The sequence below is a fragment of the Carcharhinus amblyrhynchos genome, chromosome 8 (assembly GCF_965287045.1).
Source record: "Carcharhinus amblyrhynchos chromosome 8, sCarAmb.v2.hapA, whole genome shotgun sequence".
Taxonomy (NCBI): Eukaryota; Metazoa; Chordata; class Chondrichthyes; order Carcharhiniformes; family Carcharhinidae; genus Carcharhinus; species Carcharhinus amblyrhynchos.
The window spans coordinates 116,070,436-116,092,559 of record NC_137331.1 but is presented as its reverse complement, the minus strand read 5'-3'; the positions used below and the strand labels follow the sequence as shown (position 1 = coordinate 116,092,559).

Below are 22,124 nucleotides of genomic sequence, written 5' to 3'. Positions count from 1 at the left end.
GGTTTGAATTATTCTTAAATAAAATGCTACACCAAAATCTAGAACTTTTAATCTAAAATTTTAATTCCAGAAAAAACTGTAACCATGTGAATCTGTATTTTTTCCTCTTCCTCGCTGTTATCTGTGGATGAGGACAGGTGCTGGTAGCCTTTTGGTACCAAATCCAAGAGACTATTCATCATGTGCAGGACCAGATGGTCAGAGTAAAGTCATCTGACCATCACAATCTATCCCAGTCTGGTTTTCAGGCAACACCCACTCATGCACACTTTCCAGCAGGGGTCATAGGATATTAATTAACATAAGAACATAAGAAATAGGAGGAGTAGGTCATCTAGCTCCTCAAGCCTGCCCTGCCATTCAATAAGATCATGGCTGATCTAATAGTGGTTCAGTTCCACTTACCCGCCTGCTCCCCATAACACTTAATTCCTTTATTGATCAGAAATCTATCTACCTGTGACTGAAACATATTTAATGAGATAGCCTCCACTGCTTCAATGGGCAGAGAATTCCAAAGATTCACTACCCTCTGAGTGAAGAAGTTCCTCCTCAACTCTGTTCTGAATTGACTCCCCCTTATTTTGAGGCTGTTTCCTAGCTCGTGTTTCCTTTCTAAGTGGAAATAATCTCTCTGCCTCCACCCTGTCTAGCCCTTTTATTATCTTATATGTCTCTATAAGATCTCCCCTCAGCCTTCTAAACTTCAATGAGTACAAGCCCAATCTACTCAATCTCTCCTCATAAGCTAGCCCCCTCATCTCTGGTATCAACCTGATGAACCTTCTCTGTACCCCTTCCAAGGCCATTATATCCTTTCGCAAATAAGGGGACCAATTAATAGTGGAAATCCGGTCCGAGTTTTTCTCGTTCTTTTCCAGCAGTACTGTGGTCAAGATCAGCTAACTCCTCACAAGACTGCGATCAAAGCTGGGATTTTCTGTTCTGTGACTTGGTACAAAGATGGACAGGACTTCGTCTGTTACATACATACACAAAATATAAAATAGCTCAGTCAGAGATTAAACTTCCTGCTTTCTGTTAAATCACTCTATTGCAACCTCCTTCTAGAACCTTAGTTCTACTAAAAGAAGATAGCAACAAATAAATATCCCAGATTCCCTCTGTTCAGAACGCACATATTTAGAAAGTTTGAAAATGGTAAATGAAAGATGTACACAAAATAATTAAGTTTATAACATTTCTAATTTTTCCTCACTCTCCATGTATTCAACTTCCATTTGGAAAGTATGAGCACATGAATTAGGAGGAGTAGGCCACTCAGCCCTTTGAGCCTGCTGTACCACTCAATAAGATCGTGCCTCACTTGATTGTAATCTCAACTCCACGTCCCTATCCAGCTCCGATAACCTTTCATCCACTTGCTTATCTAGATTTATCTACCTCTACCTTAAAATTATTCAAAGGCTTTGCTTCTATCATCTTTTGAGGAATACTTCTCTTAATAAGACCATAAGAACTAGGAACAGGAGTAGCCCATTTGGCCCCTCAAGCCTGCTCCGCCATTCAATAAGATCATGCTGATCTTTTTGTGAACTCAGCTCCACTTAACCACCTGCTCACCATAACGCTTAATTCCTTTACTGTTCAAAAATCTACCTAATCTCTATGTTAAACGAGCAACCAAAAAGTAGAAGCACAGTAACAATGGCCAATTTTATTTTGGAAGCTAGGTACCTGATATAAAAGAACCCATCACCTAGCTATTAAGAAATTCACAGAAAAAGCAACAAATCTCTTCCTCCAAATTCCAAACAGGGGCCTGTTAACTCACTAAACATCTTGTTACATGAAACAAGCTTCAACCTACATTAGAAAATGTTTTAATTCTACAAGCTTCGAGTACTACACACTGCAGATAACAAAAGGATAAACTCTTGAAATAAGAGTTTAATAATAAATTTCTGCCATTTAAGTTTCCAAAAATGAGTGGAACTCGAAACAATTTTTTAAAACCATCTAATGAACCAGATTTCTCTGCCAAAATAAACAAGAACTTCATGCTCACTCATCCCATTGGCCAAATTGAAGGCAGGAAAACAGTTTCGAAATAAGTTTAAATCTTAAGACATTTTTAAATGGACTTAAAATAGTTTCTGCACTATAAGATTGCCAACCGATACTAGTTTAAGTTTCAAATCATTCTTTTTCCATGAACTGAGCATATTGGATATTTTTCAGTTGAAAACTTGCAATAACTACCACATGAAAACACAGGGAGGTATGTAACAACCTTCAACTAAGTAACAGCTACAAAGATAAACAAGGATAAGTGCTGGAATACAAGGACAGAAGTAGAAAAGCAGACAGGGTTATTCAATACTGAAGGGATCTTTATCTTTATCTAAGCTGACCCCCTCTACAGAAATTCCATCAATGTAGTTTCCCAAATCAATGGCTAGTTCAATGAACTTACTGTGATGCGCTGTTCCGTCAATTTCCAGGTGTGAGTTATCCCCATACTGAGTTGGCTAATCAAACTCAGGGTGATAAAAGCTGTTATCATTAGTAAGAGCTCCTCTGCATACGGGAGGGGTAAATACACTTGAGGTTTCTTAATCATTAAGCAGCGACTCTGGCTGCAATGGGTACATAGCAAGGATTTTCTGATTGGCATTATCTTGATACACGGATTAAAAATAAACTTAAATGGGTTAAAATAATACCAACTGTAAAATATGAGCTTGCATGGGACCTGGAAGATCACGCGTTTAATTTACGCTCAACTTGTTGATCTCAGTAAAGGCAACAATCAGGAATACAGTTGATACCAACATTCAGAGCTGGACTTGGCTTGGATGAATGAATCCAGTTTTTGCCTCTTGCCAATGTACAGTATCTGTGTGCATATGCACATAGGTGTGTGGGGGTGTCCTGTGCAAACTGCATCTGTTGAAAACTGATGCTATCAATCAAAAAACTCCCTGCAGACATGGTCTATTTTGTTCTATTTGAAGAATGATCATTTGTTTAAGACCAGAGACTATGGTACCTGTGGAAGAAGTTAGCTGTCAAGAGAGCAGATCAAATCAAAAAACTTTTTAAAAAGGAATCTTACTGAACTATACTGCATAACAAAAGCATTTCTCCTCCCATTTATTTGCAGCAAATTGTTCCATTGATTCTTCACAATTAAAACACTCTGATTCTACCACATTCAATTCATATAATTCACTGGACTCAGCTGCTTTGTAAATGAATGAAAAGCCACTTCCATTAGAGTCAATGAAGGTCTTGATGGTCTCTTGATACGGACATGGTGCCTCATAACACTAAGTACCAAGTACGCATCACCGATATGACTTTAGACTGTACAATTTGAATGGGAGCAGCTCCAAAGAAATTTCTGGGCTATTATAAACACAATTACCACTTCAACTACATTCATTGCAATTGCAAGTGTTGGTACTGTTGCAAGCTTTATATTTATGGGCAGTAAATCTTCCTGCTAAAAGGATTTGCAACAATTGATGCTTTAACCATTTTAATAACCTGTCCTCAATATCAATAAGTACTGGAGGGTTACAAAAAATTGTGGTTAAGAAGTCATATGATCCAAGTTAATGGAAATTAAGAAATTATGAAGAATTTCAACACTCTTTCTCAGCTTTTTCCTCTTAAATAACTTGCTGGATTATTTCTTGGAGTGGCCCAACTTCATACTCTATTCTACAGCTAAGTCCAAGTTTCTGTCTATTGTATATAAGAAATTTATTTGGAATTTCTTTGTAGATAATCTCAATTTAGAGAGACACAACTCAATATACGCAATGCACTTCTGCAGTCATGGTCAGTAAGCAGACAATGTACTTCTCATGATTTTTTGTTTACCTTTAAGAGATTCATAAGATGCACAAATTTTGAAACTACAGAAATACATCATTTTAAGTGGTAGATACATTCCAGGAAATACTACTTAAATATAGATTTGTGTAAAAAGACATTTTGTTGAAGCCTTTTGTCTTGCACTCATTGGGGTAATTGCAAGAATATCAACATCAGGAGAAACAATAACTTTAAACTGTATATGAGGTTGTTGATTGGTTGTCAAGTGGACTCTGACTGGTAGAGGGGTTGTCATGGAGAATGCAACAGTTGATGGTGACTGACAGCTAACTGCCAAGCACCATTTGAAACAGCAAAAGGCAAAGCACAGACCATACTCAACCAGCCCGTACTTGCAAAACAGTGTCTAACATTAGACATGATTCCACAATTGGACATTTGCTAAATAATCTCAGTGTGTTAAGGATTACACTGTCAAGATAAAGTAAAGTTTATTTATTAGTTACAAGTAAGGCTTACACTAACAGTGCAATGAAGTTACTGTGAAATTCCCCTATTTCAACCAATTTAAACAACCAATTTAAGATATCAGTGTGTTGTATTTGCGTGTACTGGAAGTTACCTACATTAATGCAAAGGGGTCCATTCTTTGCAGGCAGAAAGATTCTGTACATATTGTGCCTGTTTCAGTTCAACAGAATAGGTGATAGCCATGGGGTGGCATGCACAGCGGTTGGCACTGCAGCATCACAGAACCAGAGACCCAGGTTTGATTCCCAGCTTGAGTCAGTGTGTGTGTGGAGTTCGCACATTCTGCTGGTGTCTGCTTGGGTTTCCTCCCACAGTCTGAAAGACGCGTTGGTTAGGTGCATTGGTCATGCTAAATTCTCCCTCAGCATAACCAAACAGGCGCTGGAGTGTGGCGATTAGGGAATTTTCACAGAAACTTTATTACAGTGTGAATGTACATTTGCTTGTGTCAAATAAATAAACTTTTTAAAAAAACTGTAAACTTTATTCCACAGGACCAGGCATTAACCAGTCAAGCTGCCTGGTTTAAATTTCAAGCAATAACTGTCAGTCACCATCAACAGGTGAATTTTCTATATCAAAACCTAAATCAGAAGTTCTAGACAATGAAGAAAAACCCCTTCCACTGATTTACCCAGATAGTAACTATGCAGACAGTCACACCAAAAAAAAAATCTGGTTTCCAACTACCTTACAATGAAAGAATGGGTAGTAATTTAACTACTTATAACAAAACTACTCCAGTCAAGACCACTTGAACTAGACTATAGCTGTATTCTCAATCACACTCTGCATCTCTTTATGTGATTCTTTCTACATCTACTTACCTGGGTTAAAATGTAGTTTCGCTCAGCTTCATCCATGACAATGAGGCTTGCATTGATATAATCATTGTCTGCTTTCTGAAGTTTAACACGGCTGTGGTCAACTACAATTAAAAAAAAACACAAAACAATAAATATTTTGATGGAGGAGTCAGATCATATCTAACCTATTAGCTCATAGCACATAACACATACAATATGAATTAAATAGAACTTGAATTTAAACAGGATGGTGGATCTGGATTTGAATCCAGATCAACTGACATCTTTCCTTATCTTTCCCCAGCTGGCAGTAGAGAATTGAAATTAATAAGTTCAGATGAGCAGTTCCAAACTATTAACCTAGCTCACCTGTTCTGGATATAGGGCAGCATTCCAATGCTCACTGCCTGAATGGGAAAATCTTCCTTCTTCAACATGATTTAAGAATATAGTGTTCAATTCTGGTCGCCACACTACCAGAAGGATGTGGAGGCTTTGGAGAGGGTACAGAAAAGATCTACCAGGATGTTGCCTAGTATGGAGGGCATTAGCTATGAGGAGAGGTTAGAGAAACTTGGTTTGTTCTCACTGGAGCGACAGAAGTTGAGGGGAGACCCATTAGAACTCTACAAGATTGAGAGGCGTGGACTGAGTGGATAGTCAGAAGCTTTTTCCCAGGATGGAACAGTCAATTACTAGGGGGCATAGGGCAGCACGGTAGCACAGTGGTTAGCACTGCTGCTTCACAGCTCCAAGGTCCTGGGTTCGATTCCCAGCTCGGGTCACTGTCTGTGTGGAGTTTGCATGTTCTCCTCGTGTCTGCGTGGGTTTCCTCCGGGTACTCCGGTTTCCTCCCACAGTCCAAAGATGTGCGGGTTAGGTTGATTGGGCATGCTAAGAAATTGCCCCTTAGGATGCACAGGTTAGAGGGATTAGTGAGCATAATACGTAGGGATATGGGGATAGGGCCTGGGTGGGATTGTGTTTGGTGCAGACTCGATGGGCTGAAGGGCCTCTTTCTGCACTGTAGGGTTCTATGATCTGTAGGTTTAAAGTGGGAGGGGCAAGGTTTAAAGGAGATGTACGAGCCAGATTTTTTTTTACAGAGTAGTGGGTGCCTGGAACTCATTGCCGGGGGAGGTAGTGGAAGCGGATACGGTAGTGGCTTTTTAAGGGGCGTCTTGACAAGTACATGAATAGGATGGAAATAGAGGGATATGGCCCCCTGGCACGATATAGGGTTTTAGTTAAGTCGGGTAACATGGTCAGTGTAAACATGGGGCCGAAGGGCCTATTCCTGTGATGTAATTTTCTTTGTTCTTTGTTCTAATGGGACATGGAGAACTCAATTTGGGTTTCTGAGTAAAAGGAGTAAGTTCTTTCCTAGGCAGGCTTTGGGCAATGAGGTGCTGACATGGTGTCCACTAGCATTTGTCCTCACCTGCCCGGTAGTCCTGTAGGAGGTTCAGTCCATTTCATTAAGAACATAAGAAATAGGAGCAGGAATAGGCCACCTAGCCCTTCGAGCCTGCCCCGCCATTCAATAAGATCATGGCTGATCTGAAGTGGATCAGTTCCACTTTCCTGCCTTCTCCCCATAACCCTTAATCCCCTTGCCGATCAAAAACCTATCTACCCGCGTCTTAAATATATTTAGCGAGGCAGCCTCCACCACTTCAACGGGCAGAGAATTCCAGAGATTCACCACCCTTTGAGTGAAGAAGTTCCTCCTCAACTCCGTTCTAAACTGCCCCCCCCCCCTTATCTTGAGGCTGTGCCCCCTAGTCCTACTGTCCTTTCTGAGCGGGAAGAGCCTCTCCACCTCTATCCTATCCATCCCATTCATCATCTTATACGTCTCAATGAGATCTCCCCTCATTCTTCTAAACTCCAACGAGTACAAGCCTAGTTGATTCAGCCTCTCCTCATATCTCAACCCCCTCAACTCCGGTATCAGCCTAGTGAACCTCCTCTGCACTCCCTCCAAGGCCAAATTATCCTTGCGTAAGTGCGGCGACCAAAACTGCACACAGTACTCCAGCTGTGGCCTCACCAGTGCCCTGTACAGTTGCAGCAAGACCTCCCTACTTTTATATTCAATCCCCCTCGCTATGAATGCCAGCATCCCATTCACCTTCCTGACCACCTGCAGGCTGGGTTTTTGCGACTCATGCACAAGGACCCCCGGTCCCTCTGCACTGTAGCATGCTGCAGTTTTTCGCCATGTAAGTAGTAGTCTTTCCTACCATTATTCCTACCAAAGTGGACAACTTCACACTTGCCAACATTAAATTCCATTTGCTAGTTCCTGGCCCATTCGCCCAGCCTATCTAGATCCCTCTGCAGACTTTCCACACCCTCCGCACAATTTGCCATTCCACCAATCTTGGTATCATCAGCAAATTTCGACACCATACACTCGGTTCCCTCCTCCAGATCATCTATATAAATGGTAAATAGCTGAGGCGCCAGCACCAATCCCTGGGGCACTCCATTAGTCACCAACCACCAATCCGAATAGCACCCATTGACCCCCACTCTCTGCCTCCTATTTGACAGCCAATCCCCTATCCACGCTAACACCCTACCCCCAACTCCATGCCCCCTAACCTTCTGTAACAACCTCTTGTGCGGCACTTTATCAAACGCCTTCTGAAAATCAAGAAACACCACATCCACCGGTTCTCCTCTATCCACCGCACTAGACACAACCTCATAGAATTCCAATAAATTAGTCAGACACGACGTCCCCTTAACGAAACCGTGCTGCGTCTGCTCTATCAAACAATTCTCCTCAAGATGCCTCGCTATTTTCTCCTTGATTACGGATTCAAGCATTTTACCTACAACAGGCGTTAAACTAACTGGCCTATAATTCCCTGCCTTTCGCCTGCTACCCTTCTTAAACAACAGCGTTACATTAGCCGTTTTCCAATCTTCCGGCACTTCCCCGGAATCCAGCGACGTTTGAAAAATAATCAAGGCATCCACTATCACCGCCGCCATTTCTTTCAGAACCCTTGGATGCATTCCATCCGGTGCTGGGGACTTGTCCAGTCAGTCCCTCCAGTCTTTCGAGCACTGCCTCTCTAGTAACAATAATGTCATTCAGGCCCTCCACTCCTACCATCTTTCCATTGCTAACACCCGGCAAACTATTCACATCCTCCTCCATGAAGACCGAAGCAAAAAAGTTACTCAAGGCCTCAGCCATTTCCTCATCCCCCACCAAGTCCCCCCTCTCATCCTCTAAGGGTCCAACGTTCACCCCAGCCAGCCTCTTCCTTTTTATATATTTATAAAAACTCTTACTATCCTTTTTTATATTTAGCACTAGCCCAGTTTCATAGTTTATCCTTCCTTTCTTTATCAACTTCTTTGTCATTCTTTGTTGATATTTAAACCTCTCCCAATCCTCTTCTCGCCCACTACTCTTAGCCACTCTAAACGCATCTGCTTTTAATTTAATACTCTCCTTTACTTCCTTCGTTATCCACGGCTGATTATCTCTCCTCCTACGATCCTTTTTAACCATCGGAATAAATTTCTGCTGAGCACCGAGAAAGATCTCCTTAAAGATCCTCCACTGTTCCTCAGCAGACCTACCTTCCAATCTGCTCCCCCGGTCAACATTCGCCAATTCTTCTCTCATCCTATCGTACTCCCCTCTGTTCAAACAAAGGACACAGGTCCGGGAACCCACTTTCTCCTCCTCCATCTGCATCAGAAACTCCACCATACAATGATCACTCTTCCCAAGAGGATCCTTCACCACAAGGTCCCTAATTCTACCTGCCTCATTACATAACACCAGATGCAAGATAGCTCGCTCCCTTGTCGGCTCCAACACACACTGTTGAAGGAAACTATACCGGCAGCATTCCAAGAACTCTTCAAGCCCACCGCGTCCAACATGGGTCGACCAATCAATATGTAGATTGAAATCCCCCATAATTATTGCCGTTCCATTCCTGCACGCCTCATTTATTTGCGCGTTAATAGCCCACCCCACCTCCAGATCATTATTTGGGGGCCTATAGACGACACCCACCAGCGACTTCCTCCCTTTGCTGTTCCTAATCTCCACCCACAACGATTCCATCTTCTGCTCATTGGCTCCTATATCTTCCCTTACTACCGCCCTGATGCTATCCTTAATCACAGTAAAAAGTCTGACAACACCAGGTTTTAATCCAACCGATTTATTTGATAGTAAACGCACAAGCTTTCGGGGTTAGTCCCTTCGTCAGGTGAATGGAGAGTTCTGGCCTCAGACAGAGCATATAAAGCACAGACTGTTTAGAGATTACTGATTAGAATGCGAATCCTTACACCTAACCTGCTGTTCAAGACCTGAAGTGGTTGACAATGTGAGTGGAAGGAGCACTGATCACAGGTTAAAGAGATGTGTATTGTCTCCAGACAGTACAGTAAGTGAGGTTTTGCAAACCCAGGCAAGTCACGGGGGTTACAGATAGTGCGACATGAACCCAAGATCCCTGTTGAGACCGTCTTCATGTGTGCGGAACTTGGCTATCAGTCTCTGTTCAGCGACTCTGCGCTGTCGTGTGTCGTGAAGGCCGCCTTGGAGAATGCTTACCCGAAGGTCAGAAGCTGAATACCCACATCATGGCTATCCTTAATCAGCAGAGCTACGCCCCTACCTTTTTCCTCCCACCTATCCTTCCTAAACACTTGATACCCCTGGACATTCAGGTCCCAGTCCCTGTCACCTTGCAGCTACGTTTCTGTAATGGCCACCAGATCATATCCATTTGTGCTGATCTGCGCCACCAGCTCATTCACTTTATTCCGAATGCGTCATACATTCGGATAAAGTGCCTTCATCCCAGCCTTCACCTATACCCTATTTGCAGGAACACCACCAACCTTACTCATGCCCCCTACTCCCTTTATTATTGGGACATCCTTGGCCTCTTCCCGTACCTGTACCCTCTCCTTTACTTTAGACCCTGTAATTTCACCTACCCTCGCACCCTCCCCCCCTAATTAGTTTAAAGTCCTATCTACACGATTCGCCAGGACTCTGGTCCCAGCACGGTTCAGACCAACACCATCCCACCTACCCCAATACTGATGCCAATGCCCCATAAATTCAAACCCATTTCGGGAGACAAACCTCCTCAGCATTCAGAGTGGCCTGCAAGCAGAAAACAAGCTCCCCAGACCATTTCTTCATCTCTGGTGGTTGCAACACTGTGCAGCCTCTAGGCCAAAGAAACAGCAGACCAGGCTTGTTTATGGACTCGGAAACAGCACTCACTTCCTCCCAACCGCATAAAAATGTGGAAAAACCCTACCTCCTCTATGGCTGACTGCCAGCTGATACTGAAAAAAAGCATGCAATGGGCTGTTCTAAATTGGTAGAGTGCTATGTAGATCATAAGATCACAATTTGCAGATTAAACGGATACATTGTCCAACTCCTGCCTACCAACAGATTCATGAAAAATTGCAGTGGCCAGAGGCGATAGGACTGTAAGCCATTTCCCACGACTCTTAGATGACTAACACCACATTTCCACATGGTGGGTGGCCTCAAAATCTTTCCCTGCACTAGCCTTCCAGTAGAATATATTATCTTCCCCAATTTATTTTGGAAACAATTTATATAACATAATTCGAACATTTCTTGAATTATTTCACTTTCATAGAAAATAGTTATTCAAAGGAGAAAGGAAAACAGATATTGAATTACATTTAAAAGAGATTTCTTGCAATCCTACAGTAGGGAGCAGCATGGTGGCACTGTGGTTAGCATTGCTGCCTCACAGCACTAGAGACCTGGGTTCAATTCCCAACTTGGGTCACTGTCTACATGGAGTTTGCACATTCGCCCTACCGGATCTTAAAGATAGAAGGATGATAGGAGTTGAGGGCCTCCGGATGGAATGCATCCCAGGGTTCTGAAAGAAATGGCAGAGGTGATAGTGGATGCCTTAGTAATTATTTACCAAAATTCGCTGGATTCCAGGGAAGTGCCGGAAGATTGGAAAACGGCTAATGTTACGCCGCTGTTTAAAAAAGGTAGCAGACAAAAGGCAGGGAATTACAGGACGGTTAGTTTAACATCTGTAGCTGGAAAAATGCTTGAGTCCGTCATCAAAGAAGAAATAGTGAGGCACCAAGAAAAGAATGGTTTGATAGAGCAGGCGCAGCACGGATTCGTTAACAGGAAGTTATATTGATGAATTTATTGGATTTCTATGAGGATGTGACTAGTGCAGTAGACAGAGGGGAACCGGTGGATATGGTGTCTTTAGATTTTCAAAGGGCATTTGATAAGGTGCCTCATAAAAGGTTGCTACAGAAGGTTAGGGTGCACGGAGTTGGGGGTAAGGTGTTAGTGTGGATAGAGGATAGCGTGGATAGTGTGTCTAATAGGAAGCAGAAAGTTGGTATCAGTGGGTGCTATTCTGATTGGCGGTTGGTGACTAGTGGAATGCCGCAGGGATCGGTGCTGGGGCCTCAGCTAATTACCATTTATATAGATGATCTGGAGGAGGGGGCTGAGTGTAGGGTGACAAAATTTGCTGATGACGTGAAGATGAGTGGAAAAGCAAATTGCATGGAGGGTGTGGAAAGTCTGCAGAGGGATCTGGATAGGCTGAGCGAGTGGGCGAGGACCTGGCAGATAGAGTATAATGTTAGCAAGTGTGAGGTTATCCACTTCGGCAGAAATAATAGTAGGAGGGATTATTATTTAAAGTGCGAAAAGCTGCAGCATGCTACGGTGCAGAGGGACCTGGGGGGTCCTTGTGCACGAGTCGCAAAAACCCAGTTTGCAGGTGCAGCAGGTGATCAAGAAGGCAAATGGAATGCTGGCCTTTATAGCGAGGGGGATAGAATATAAAAGCAGGGAGGTCTTGCTGCAATTGTACAGGATACTGGTGAGGCCGCAGCTGGAGTACTGTGTGCAGTTTTGGTTGCCGCACTTGCGCAAGGATATACTGGCCTTGGAGGGAGTGCAGAGGAGGTTCACTAGGCTGATACCGGAGATGAGGGGGTTGGACTATGAAGAGAGACTAAATAGACTGGGTCTGTATTCGTTGGAGTTTAGAAGGATGAGGGGGGATCTTATAGAGACGTATAAGATAATGAAAGGGATGGATAGGGTGGAGGTAGGGAGATTCTTCCCGTTTAGAAGGGATATCAGGACTAGAGGCACAGCCTCAAGATAAGGGGGGGGGGCTGCAGTTTAGATCAGAGTTGAGGAGGAACTTCTTCACTCAAAGGGTGGTGAATCTCTGGAATTCTCTGCCCGTTGAAGTGGTGGAGACTACCTCGCTAAATATATTTAAGTCACAGGTAGATAGGTTTTTGATAGACAAGGGAATTAAGGGTATGGGGAGAAAGCAGGAAAGTGGAACTGATCCACTTCAGATCAGCCATGATTTTATTGAATGGCAGGTCAGGCTCGAAGGGCTAGATGGCCTACTCCAATTTGTTATGTTCTTATGTTCTATGTCTGCGTGGGTTTCCTCCCACAGTCTGAATGAAGTGCTAGTATTAGTGCATTGATCCGAACAGGCACCAGAGCGTGGCGACTACAGGAATTTCACAGTTGCTTCATTGCAGCATTACTTTAATACAGCCTTACTTGTGACTAATAAATAAACTTTATATATTATCCAGTAATTCAGTGTCAACAGTATCACAACCACTTTACCCACTACTACTATAAATATGAAGTGATTCATTTTGGTATATCGAACCAGGGCAGGACTTAATCAATTAATGATAAGGCCTTGTATTGGGCGTGTTAAAGAACAAAGAGATCTAGAGATACAAGTTCATGGCTCCTTGAGAGTGGAGTCACAGGTGGACAGAGTGGTGAAGAAGACATTCAGCATGCTTGATTTCATTGGTCAGAACACTGAATACAGGAGCTGGGACATCTTGTTCAAGTTGTACAAGACATTGGTAGGGCCACTCTTGGAATACTGTGTGCAATTTTGGTCACCCTATTATAGAAAGGATATTATTAAACTAGAAAGAGTGCAGAAAATATTTACTAGGATGCTACTGAGACTTTATGGTTTGAGTTGTAAGGAGAGGGTAGATAGACTGAGACTTTTTTCTCTGGAGCATAGATGCTAAGGGGTGATCTTTTACCGATCTATAAAATAAAGAGGGGCATAGATAAGATAAATAGTCAACATGTTTTCCGAAAGGTCCTAGAGGGGTTAGGTTTAAGGTGAGAGAAGATACAAATGGTTCCAATGGGCATTTTTTCCCACAGAGGGTGCTGAGTATCTGGAGTGAGCTGCCAGAAGTAGTAGTAGAGGCGGGTACAATTTTATCTTTAAAAAGCATTTAAATAGTTACATGGGTAAGATGGGTATAGAGGGATGTGAGCCAAATGTGGGCAATTGGGACTAGCTTAATATTAATAGTAAAACTGGGAGGCATGGACAAGTTGGGCCGAAGAGCCTGTTTCCATGCTGTAAACCTCTGACTATGAAAACGACTCTAAAGGAAAGTCAATTTGATTTCAGCAAGTTCCGAGCATGAGACAAAACGAACATGAAAAAAAAGTTAACCCGTTGTTGATGGTGCAGTTTGGCAAACATTAGAAAGGATACCACCTGTATAGGCAAGCAGAACATCTAACAATGCAATACTCCTGAGTATTTTACTGAAATGCCATACTAACCTATTTCTGTAAATGAGTGTGCACTCTCAAAGTTCCAGTTAAGGGCACCACTTCCAAAGACTTGTCCTAGTGTTGTAAGAACATTCCTCTCTGGTGCTCCCCAACGATACCCACCTCATTACTTTCACCCCGATGCCCCACAAATATACTGAAAAACCAAAAGTCCCCTCATCGTATGCCAGTACTACTAGACTTCTGGGCCTGTACCAGTGTGAAATCTCAGCAACACTCCCAATGTTGGTCAATGATCCTTATAATGCTACTTGATCTAATACACTGCACAAGAACAAAACCTAGGATTTGTAAGCAATGCATCAGAGATCTGCTAGTAAAGCAGAAAATCAAATTTGCCAGGAATCACAAACTGCTGTACAGTGTGGGTGGGTGTGAAGGAATGTACAATGAATAATAATTCTACTTGTGGTAACTTTTAAGTTGCCACTATTATAAGCCAGCCTAAAAAAGAATGAAATTTATCATCATTTTCCTCTGTCATATATTCTATAAAACAACTTAAGGCAAGTTGAATATTTAAGGCAAAATGGTTTAAATTCCCTGTCAGTATTCTATAGATCAGAATGAATTATAAAAGGAAACAAAAAATTACAACAATCTAATTTGGAGCAATTTAAACCCATATACTCCTGACCATTAATGTTTGTCTTTACCAGATTCTCATAAGTTGCAGTACATTGTGAAGTAGAACTGCTTATGCAATCATCTTATGTGCATAATATAATGTTTTATTCAACCTATGCTTTTAAACACACACAGAAAATTATGCATGAAAAACAATCTCTGCAGTCTAAAATGACTACAAAAATATTCATCAATAGTCATACAAAACTAAAACGGTAAAACAGTAGACGACTCCTCCTTTTAAATAAGCTGTTTTCCAAAAAGACATATTCAGCTACTTTCTACCTCTTTAAGGATTCGATAATGTTTCCATAATCATGTTAACAATGCTTACATTTCAGGTGTCAACAGGAAAAGTTCTACTCTTTCTGGTAAACCAAGGCCCTAGTGTTCTCGGAAAGATGACATCACTGTTTCAGAAAGACGAACTAATGTAATACTATGAATAGTTCTGGATGCAGCCTACACATAAACACAGCTGCTTAACTCTTTAACTGCTGGGGGAGAGGAAATTGCCATTTATCATTAAGCAATCATCTATTTTGCTGTAAATTTATTTTAGTGTGCAAAAGGGTTTACACAATTTATCAAATCAATAAATTAGATACATATCCTGCGGTGATGCTCACTTAATAGCACTGATTTTTAGGTAGTGCACCTTCAATGAAGCAAGTTACTTACTTCTACGATATGAGCGATTTTAGTGGTTAAGTTTAAACTGGGCCTGATATGAATGCTGGAGTAAAGGATATTAGAATTGTTTTATCATTTAATAGAATATATGATCGATATAACTGAGGTAACATTGTGCACATAAAAGGAATATTCTCTGTGACAATTCAATGGCAATGTAGTTTTTATCAAAGATGGACACCAATATGTGGCATTGAAAATGAACTTCAACACGATTAAAATAGTTCATTAGAAGGCAATTTTCCTTTTATTGGATCATGAGATGTAGGTGTCACTGGCTAAGCCGACATTTATTGTGCATCCTTAATTGCCTTTGGAGAAGGTGATGGCGAGCTGCCCTTTTGAATCGCTACAGACCATGTGTTGTAGAAACACCCATAGTGCTGTTGGGGAGAATCACACAGTGCAGAATAGGTCCTTCTGCCCATCAAGTCTACACTGACAATAACTACCACTAAAATCGCGCAAATCCCATTTATCCCAAATCCTTGACTATTATGATTTTTCATATGATCACGCAAATTTTTTTAAACATTGTAAAGTTTTCAGCCTCCACTTCCTTCCCAGGCAATGTACTCTAAATTCCCACCACCCTCTGAGTGAAAAAGATTTTTTATCAAAATCTCTGTGAATCTCCTGCCCCTTGTCCTACACAATACCCCCTCGTGACTGACCCCTCAACCAAGGGAGAACAAATGCTTCCTACTCACCCAGTCTAAACCCCTCAAAATCTTATACATCTCAATCATGCTCCCGCTCAGCCTTCTCCGCTCCATAGGAAACAATTCAACTCTATCCAACCTTTCCTTATCGCTCAAGTGCTGCATCCTAGGCAATATTCTGGTGAATCTCCTCTGTATCCCTGTATGCAATCACATATTCCTATAATGAAGTACCAGAACTGCACACAGCACTCTAGCAATAGTCTAATCAACATTCTGTACAGCTCCAACGTAACCTCCCTGCTCTTAAACTCTATGCCAAGACTGGTAAAAGCAAGTGTCCCATATGCCTTCTTAACTATTGTATTCACCTGCTCAGCTGCCTTCAGGAACCTATGAATAAGTACTCCAAAATCCATCTCTTATTCTGAGCTTCCTGCCATTCATTAAACATTCCCTTGTCTTGTTACTTCTTCCAAAGTGCATTACCTCACATTCCATTGTTCTGCCAATCTGACCAACCCACCTATATCTTCCTGTAACCTATGCCCTTCTTCATTGTTAACCACCCTAACAATCTTGGTATCATCTGCAAACTTACTCATCATTCCACCCCACTTTCTCATCTGTATCAGAGAACTCCAAGATTTTGACCCAGCGACAATGAAGTTCCAAGTCAGTGTGGTGCATGATTTAGGATGAACTTGCAGGTGGTGTTCTACTTATGTATCTGTTGCCCTTGTCCTGCTAGATGATTGAGATCATGGGTTTGGAGGGTGCCTTCTAAAAAGCTTTAGTGAGTTGAAACAAATAATTTAACAGGGAAACAATAGGCCTGATTTTATCATTGCATCGTGCCCGTTTTTGGGCACAACAATGTGGTCAAGTAGGATGTGAGGCCATTAATGCAATCCGCGCCCGTGTCCGCGCAGATGGCCACATTACTGACGCCCAGAAACGGCCGCAATCCGATTCACGCCCAAAATGGGTGCAATGATGATTTAAATGCATTTGCATGCATTTCAATTGAATGACTGAACCGCCTGCCAAACTTTATCAGCATTTCCCCCTTTATCAACGTGTTCGCCAATCCGGAATCGTGCCGAAATGGACGCACTGAATAAAAGTCTGTTTTGGGCACTCCAGCTGCTCAAGACACGAGTTCAATGCTTCCAATGGCTCTCTGACTCAGATCGGTGGGTGGGGGTGGGGGTGGGGGTGGGGGGGGGGGGGGGGGGTGCAGGCCAAGTGGATGTCTTGGTGGGATGGGGATGGGTGTTAAGGGGGGTCCGCTACCACTCTGTAGGCAGTAGGTAGATGGATAAGAGGGACAGTGATGTCTACGTGTCTATGGGGGCCATCGCTCTTGCTTTTCGCTCCCAGGCTGCCCTTTCCGCTTTCTGCGGCCCGGGAGTGATCTGATGTGGTTGCACCTTTTCAAATTTTTTTCCAACAGCACATGCGCAGAGCTCCAGTCATTTTGGCCATGCTAAGCTCTGCCACAGCGCAAGTCAGATCCGCAAAGTGCATATGGGGGTGCCTGAAAGCAGATTTCCAAGTCTATGTATTGGACCCAGATTCAGCACTTGGAATGAGAACTGTAAAATCAGGCCCAATATGACCAGATTAGAGAGTAGTTAATAACCCTGAAAAAAAAATTGGTGTGTCATAAAGGATTGGCGAGATACAAGCATGGAAAAACAATGGTAATTTTCATTGCAGGTGGTGTCTTGGCACATACCAACCATTATAGGCTCGTAACACAAGAAGATGGAGTAGAAGTAAGCAATGCAGTCCATCAGGCCTACTCTATCATTTCAGTAAGATGATGGCCAATCTGATTGTGGCCTAAAAAACACCATTTTCTTGCCTGTCTTCCATAACCTCAACTCATTTATTCAAATTCCAGTCCATCAGGATTGGCTAGAAGAGAAAGTGAAAGGCAGCACAGTGGCTCGCACTGCTGCCTCACAGCGCCAGGGATCCGGGTTCGATTCCCGGCTTGGGTCACTGTCTGTGTCGAGTTTGCACATTCTCCTAGTGTCTGCGTGGGTTTCCTCTGCGTGCTCCAGTTTCCTCCCACAATCTGAAAGGCGTGCTGTTCAGATGCACTGACACGAACAGGCGCCGGGGTGTGGCAACTAGGGGAATTTCACAGTAGCTTCACTGCAGTATTAATGTGATACTGTGACTAATAAATAAACTTTACTTTTACTGAATCCGACTGTTCCTGTTTGTTTCCCTTTTGTAGAAGTGCTTAGTCATCATTTAAATAAAAATTCCATTCAAAATAGTATAATGGCAAGAATTAAAGTTCAACTCATTCCATATTTTCTGCACAGCGTCCTGAATGTCACAAATGTTTGTGAGGAATGTTGCATGTAAAATCTAATATTTAAATTTAGAGATATGTTAAGAGATATTGATGCCGATCTTTACAAAATATGAAATAAAGAAAGCTGAAGCATAATGATTCAAAACTATGACTGCAAAATAGTTTAATTTCTCCATCACTTTAGTGATGTGCATCATAGCATGTTTTTTCAGACAATCACTTAACATCAGATTATATAAAGGAAAGTTTGGTTAGACAGTTCATATTATGGTTCCATAACATGGATGTTAAACCGTGGATAGGTTTATGGACGAAAAGGGATTGGTTTAGGTTAGAGGGTCATTGTTTCTTTTTAAACTGGTCGGCGCAACATCGTGGGCCGAAGGGTCTGTTCTGCGCTGTAATGTTCTATGTTCTATAGGCAATTCTATCAGCAGAGATCTTCAGAAAATTTATTTGTGTATTTGTAGGTTACTGAAGAATATTAAATGATGAATGCTAGATATTACAATGCAATTTTTTTTGTCAACATGCCATTAAAACAAATATCTTTTTGCTATTACATGAGGTTGTTGAAGAATTAAATAAATGTCTTGCCTATTTACAGGTGGCACGGTAGCTCAGCGGTTAGCACTGCTGCTTCACAGCTCCAGGGACCTGGGTTCGATTCCTGGCCCGGGTCACTGTTTGTGTGGCGTTTGCACATTCTCCTCATGTCTGCATGGGTTTCCTCCGGGTGCTCCAGTTTGCTCTCTCAGTCCAAAGATGTGCGGGTTAAGTTGATTGGCCATGCTAAAATTGCCCCTTAGTGTCCTAAGATGCATAGGTTAGAGGGATTAGCATGTAAAATATGTAGGGATATGGGGATAGGGCCTGGGTGGGATTGTGGTCAGCACAGACTCGATGGGCTGAAGGGCCTCTTTCTGCACTGTAGGGTTCTATGATACGATTCTATTTGTTTTAATGGAGATGAATTTTGATTTTCTGTCGTATTATGGTGTACCAGTATTATGAAATTACACCCATCCATTCACTTGCTTCTCTTTGGCTCCAATCTTTGCTTTTCTATCTTGAATTACCTCTACAATTCTGAATCATGTTGTTTATCAGCGTTTGTCATGATCAACGTTCCCTCTAATTCCTGTGGCCCATTTGCCACACTGCACAGTCCCTCAGGATTGCTTGCGAGCAGCCCGTTTGATGTTCGCACGGAACATTCCCAGTTGCTACGCAGCGAAGCATTCGCAAAGTTTAAAGGAACACTGGTCATGATCCATCTTTCATATCTGTATCAATGTATTTCCCTGTGCAATGCATTCCATCTCTGTTGGCTAGTCAATCAAAGCCTGTCTCATCTCTCTCAATATGCTTCCTCCTCCATCTCACTGACATAAATTTCTTTCGGTACCTGCCAATTTTGTATTTCCCCAATGCAGCCCCTCCATATTTCTATGCCTCATGCCTGCATTTCAGAAATTGTGTTTCGGGGTTGATATTTACATGCCCTGTTTTTCCTCAATAAACAGGAGCAAATTACTGTGGATGCTGGAATCTGAAACCAAAAGTGAAAATGCTGGAAAATCTCAGCATGTCTGGCAGCATCTGTAAGGAGAGAAAAGAGTTCACATTTCAAATCCAGATGACCATTTGTCAAATCTTTTGAAACACCAACTCTTTTCTTACAGATGCTACCAGACTGCTGAAAATTTCCAGCATTTTCTCTCCCGTTTTTCTTCAATGTTCCTCTTCTGAAATGAAAGGAATTCTCCCACAGAAACCCGACTAAGGATCCAAATGCTTAGAGGAAGATGCTCCAAAAGAAAGGGATAAAGGAATCCAATATCGCACATCTTCCCTAATACCCCAGATTTTGGCACTGAAAGGTGCAGTCAAGAGGGTAATCAGGCAGCATGTGGCACAGTGGTTAACTCTGCTGCCTACAGTTCCAGGGACCTGGGTTTGATTCCCAGCTTGCTAACTATCTGTGTGGAGTTTGCACATTCTCCCCGTGTCAGTGTGGGTTTCCTCCAGGTGCTCTGATTTCCTCCCACACTCCTGCAGGTTAGGTGCAATGGCCATGCTAAATAGCCCTTCACTGTCCCGGGGATGCGTAGATTAGCGGGATTAGCAGGAAAATATGTCAGGTTATGGGGATAGGGCCTGGGTGGGATTGTTGTCAGTTCTAACCCAATGGGCCGAATGGCCTCATTTTGCACTGTCGCATTTCTATGATTCTACAAGTGGGGACAAGACAGAGAACAATCTTCATCACTATCAGCCCATAAAAACATCTGAGCAGCAAATTAACATTCTCATTTCACTCTATTAGGCACAATGTGATGGTGTAGAGAAAGCAGGAACAAACTGAAGACAGACCTGTCATGATCTATATCAGAGTTTTCACTGGAATATATCCCACACATCTGACAAAGTTGGCATCACCATGTGTCGTGCCACCCAATGTGACAAGCCTAGGCTTATGGCTCTAGGTTTTGGGGAATTTTGTGAGGAATTGTGGATTTTTCACCTGGGGCATCACATTGTTAGTGGGGAATCTTTCCAGTAACCAAACCACTGAAGGCATGATCCTGTAGCTCTTCTCAAATTTCTTCCAAGAAATATTTAACAGACAACATGAGTTTAAAAATGACTCAACTGCGAAAAATTAATTTTTAACCAATTTAATTTTAAACCAATGAACTTACAACATTCATGAAATGGTGCAAGTGCAGTCAATCATGAGCCTGAGAAAGAAGAATCCAATAGATTGAAATTTGTGCTAGTCATAAAGGTACAATGGAACAGAGGGTGGAGCTGGCTGGGAAAAGTGAAGCACAAACCTCAGCTGCCTCTTTTGCTAAAAGAATTCTTTTAAAAAGTGAAGTTGTCATTACTTTCATTACTCTGTTCTTTTCAAATACTGTGAATCACTGTGGAAAGTCCCTTTGATGGTAACAGCACTTTTACCCTTTAAACGAGAATCAAATCAATGGGGACAGGCCTTACACTGAAATGCGAGCTTTCCACGGCTCCACAATCATTCTTAGCTACCCATGACTCCATGGTCGTTCTGAAAGGCAATCTTGGATTTGCTTTTCCACTATGAACTACCTCCTCACATTATTGTCCCCTGTCCTCTCTACTCTCACCTAGAACATAGAACATTACAGTGCAGTACAGGCCCTTCAGCCCTCGACGTTGCGCCGACCAGTGGACTCAATCTAATGACCCTCTAACCTAAACTATTCCAATATTATCCATATGCCTATCCAATTACCATTTGAATGCCCTTAAAGTTGGCGAGTCCACAACTGCTGCAGGCAGGGCATTCCACGCCCTTACTACCCTCTGAGTAAAGAACATACCTCTGACATCCGTCCTATATTTATCACCCCTCAATTTAAAGCTATGTCCCCTCGTGTTAGCCATCACCATCTGAGGAAAAAGGCTCTCACTATCCAATCCTCTGATCATCTTGTATGCCTCAATCAGGTCACCTCCAAGTGCAGCCACACCAGAGCTTTGTACAGCTGCAACACGATCTCACGGCTCCGAAATTCAATCCCTCTACCAATAAAAGCAAACACACCATATGCCTTCTTAACAAGCTTATCAACCTGGGTGCCAACTTTCAGGGATCTATGCACATGTACACTGAGATCTCTCTGCTCATCCACACTACCAAGAGTCCTTCCATTAGCCCAATACTCTGTAATCCTGTTACTCCTTCCAAAGTGAATCACCTCACACTTTTCCGCATTAAACTCCATTTGCCACCTCTCAGCCCAGCTCTGCAGCTTATCTATGTCCCTCTGCAAACTGTAACATCCATCCTCATTGTCTACAACTCCTCCGACTTTACTGTCATCTGCAAATTTACGAACCCATCCTTCTACACCCTCATCTAAGTCATTTATGAAAATGACAAACAGCAGTGGCCCCAAAACAGATCCCTGCAGTACACCACTAGTAGC

The 22,124-nt window shown here is 42.4% G+C and overlaps 1 protein-coding gene across 2 annotated transcripts in view; it reads right to left on the bottom strand.

Annotated features, from left to right (window-relative positions):
• LOC145346857 (tyrosine-protein phosphatase non-receptor type 2-like) overlaps nt 1-22,124 on the bottom strand; it is a 77,139-nt gene that overhangs the window by 39,708 nt on the left and 15,307 nt on the right. For both annotated transcript variants that reach the window (XM_080194700.1, XM_080194699.1), the window contains exon 3: nt 5,166-5,266. In XM_080194700.1, coding sequence (XP_080050826.1) covers nt 5,166-5,266 — 101 coding nt within the window. The remainder of the gene's footprint in view (nt 1-5,165; nt 5,267-22,124) is intronic.